At 35.9% G+C, this 1,214-nt stretch overlaps 1 protein-coding gene across 1 annotated transcript in view; it reads right to left on the bottom strand.

Annotated features, from left to right (window-relative positions):
* Positions 1 to 1,214, bottom strand: part of LOC110325314 (ATP-binding cassette sub-family A member 3-like) — a 129,078-nt gene that overhangs the window by 104,928 nt on the left and 22,936 nt on the right. The window contains exon 5 of the mRNA XM_021203277.1: positions 132 to 391. Within this exon, the coding sequence (XP_021058936.1) occupies positions 132 to 391 (260 nt within the window). The remainder of the gene's footprint in view (positions 1 to 131; positions 392 to 1,214) is intronic.

The raw sequence follows: 1,214 nt of genomic DNA, 5'->3' as shown, positions 1-1,214 counted from the left end.
CTCTCTCTCTCTCTCTCTCTCTCTCTCTCTCTCTCTCTCTCTCTCTCTCTCTGTGTGTGTGTGTACATGTATGTATATATATTCGTACATACATACACATGCACATTTTTTTAAACAGAAAGCGATACTACCTTTAATCTTTTTTCCTTTTCAAACACAATGGATCGCATGATGGAAAGGACAATGGAAGAGAACATGAGTATGAACATTAATGGGATGAAAGGACTGGAAATCCAAAGTAGTTTATCCTGAGGATGACTTGGGTACGGAAACCTCTGTATCACAGTGTCAATTTCATCAAACAGCTTTTTCCCAGCACTGCTTTCATGATACAGCATGATGCTCTTGTCCAAAGCATGCTGCACTGCCAGGAATCCTTCCTTAATATACCCTGTGTAAAAAAACTCATGGTCAAGTGAAACAGACTAAGGAGCAACTCAGACATATGAAGAAAGTAATGCAAGGCATTCTTAGCTTTCAACATATGGAGCCTACCACAGATTTGACATAAAAGACACTTCTTTGGCTAAATATGATTTTTATCTTTCTCAAATTAAAATATTAATATTGATAAAACTGGCAAGCTTGCTAAATTTTCTACCTATAAAATTTCTAGTTAGAAGGACAATAACAATGTAATTAAATATTGAGAAACTCCTGACTTCAAAAAGGAATGAAATCCCAGAACCAGAAACAACAAAAAGGCAAAAAAAAAAAAACAAACAAAAACAAAAATAAAAAAAAAAAAGACTTCTGTTCAATAAAGTACAGCATAGATAAAATCAGAAACTGGGGGCTAGGGTAGTAGAAAAAAGTAATTACTAATAAGTATAAAGACTAGAGTTCAAATGCCTATGACTCAAGATAAAACTAGGCAGGTAGCTTTCCCATAATCCTAGCATGCAGAAGGTAGGCATGGGTATCCCTAGTTGAAATGGCAAGCTATGAGTTCATCAAGAAAGTCTATTCCATAATAAAAAACCTAGGATAGCAAAAACCATTCTCAACAATAAAAGAACCTCTGGTGGAATCACCATGCCTGACCTTAAGCTGCACTACAGAGCAATTGTGATAAAAACTGAATGGTACTGGTACAGTGACAGACAAGTAGATCAATGGAAAAGAATTGAAGATCCAGAAATGAATCCACACACCTATGGTCACTTGATTTTTGACAAGGGGGCTAAAACCATCCAGTGGAAAAAAGACAGCAT

Source organism: Mus pahari, chromosome 1 (assembly GCF_900095145.1).
Source record: "Mus pahari chromosome 1, PAHARI_EIJ_v1.1, whole genome shotgun sequence".
Taxonomy (NCBI): Eukaryota; Metazoa; Chordata; class Mammalia; order Rodentia; family Muridae; genus Mus; species Mus pahari.
The sequence above is the reverse complement of the archived record's forward strand: the minus strand, read 5'-3'. Positions and strand labels throughout refer to the sequence as shown.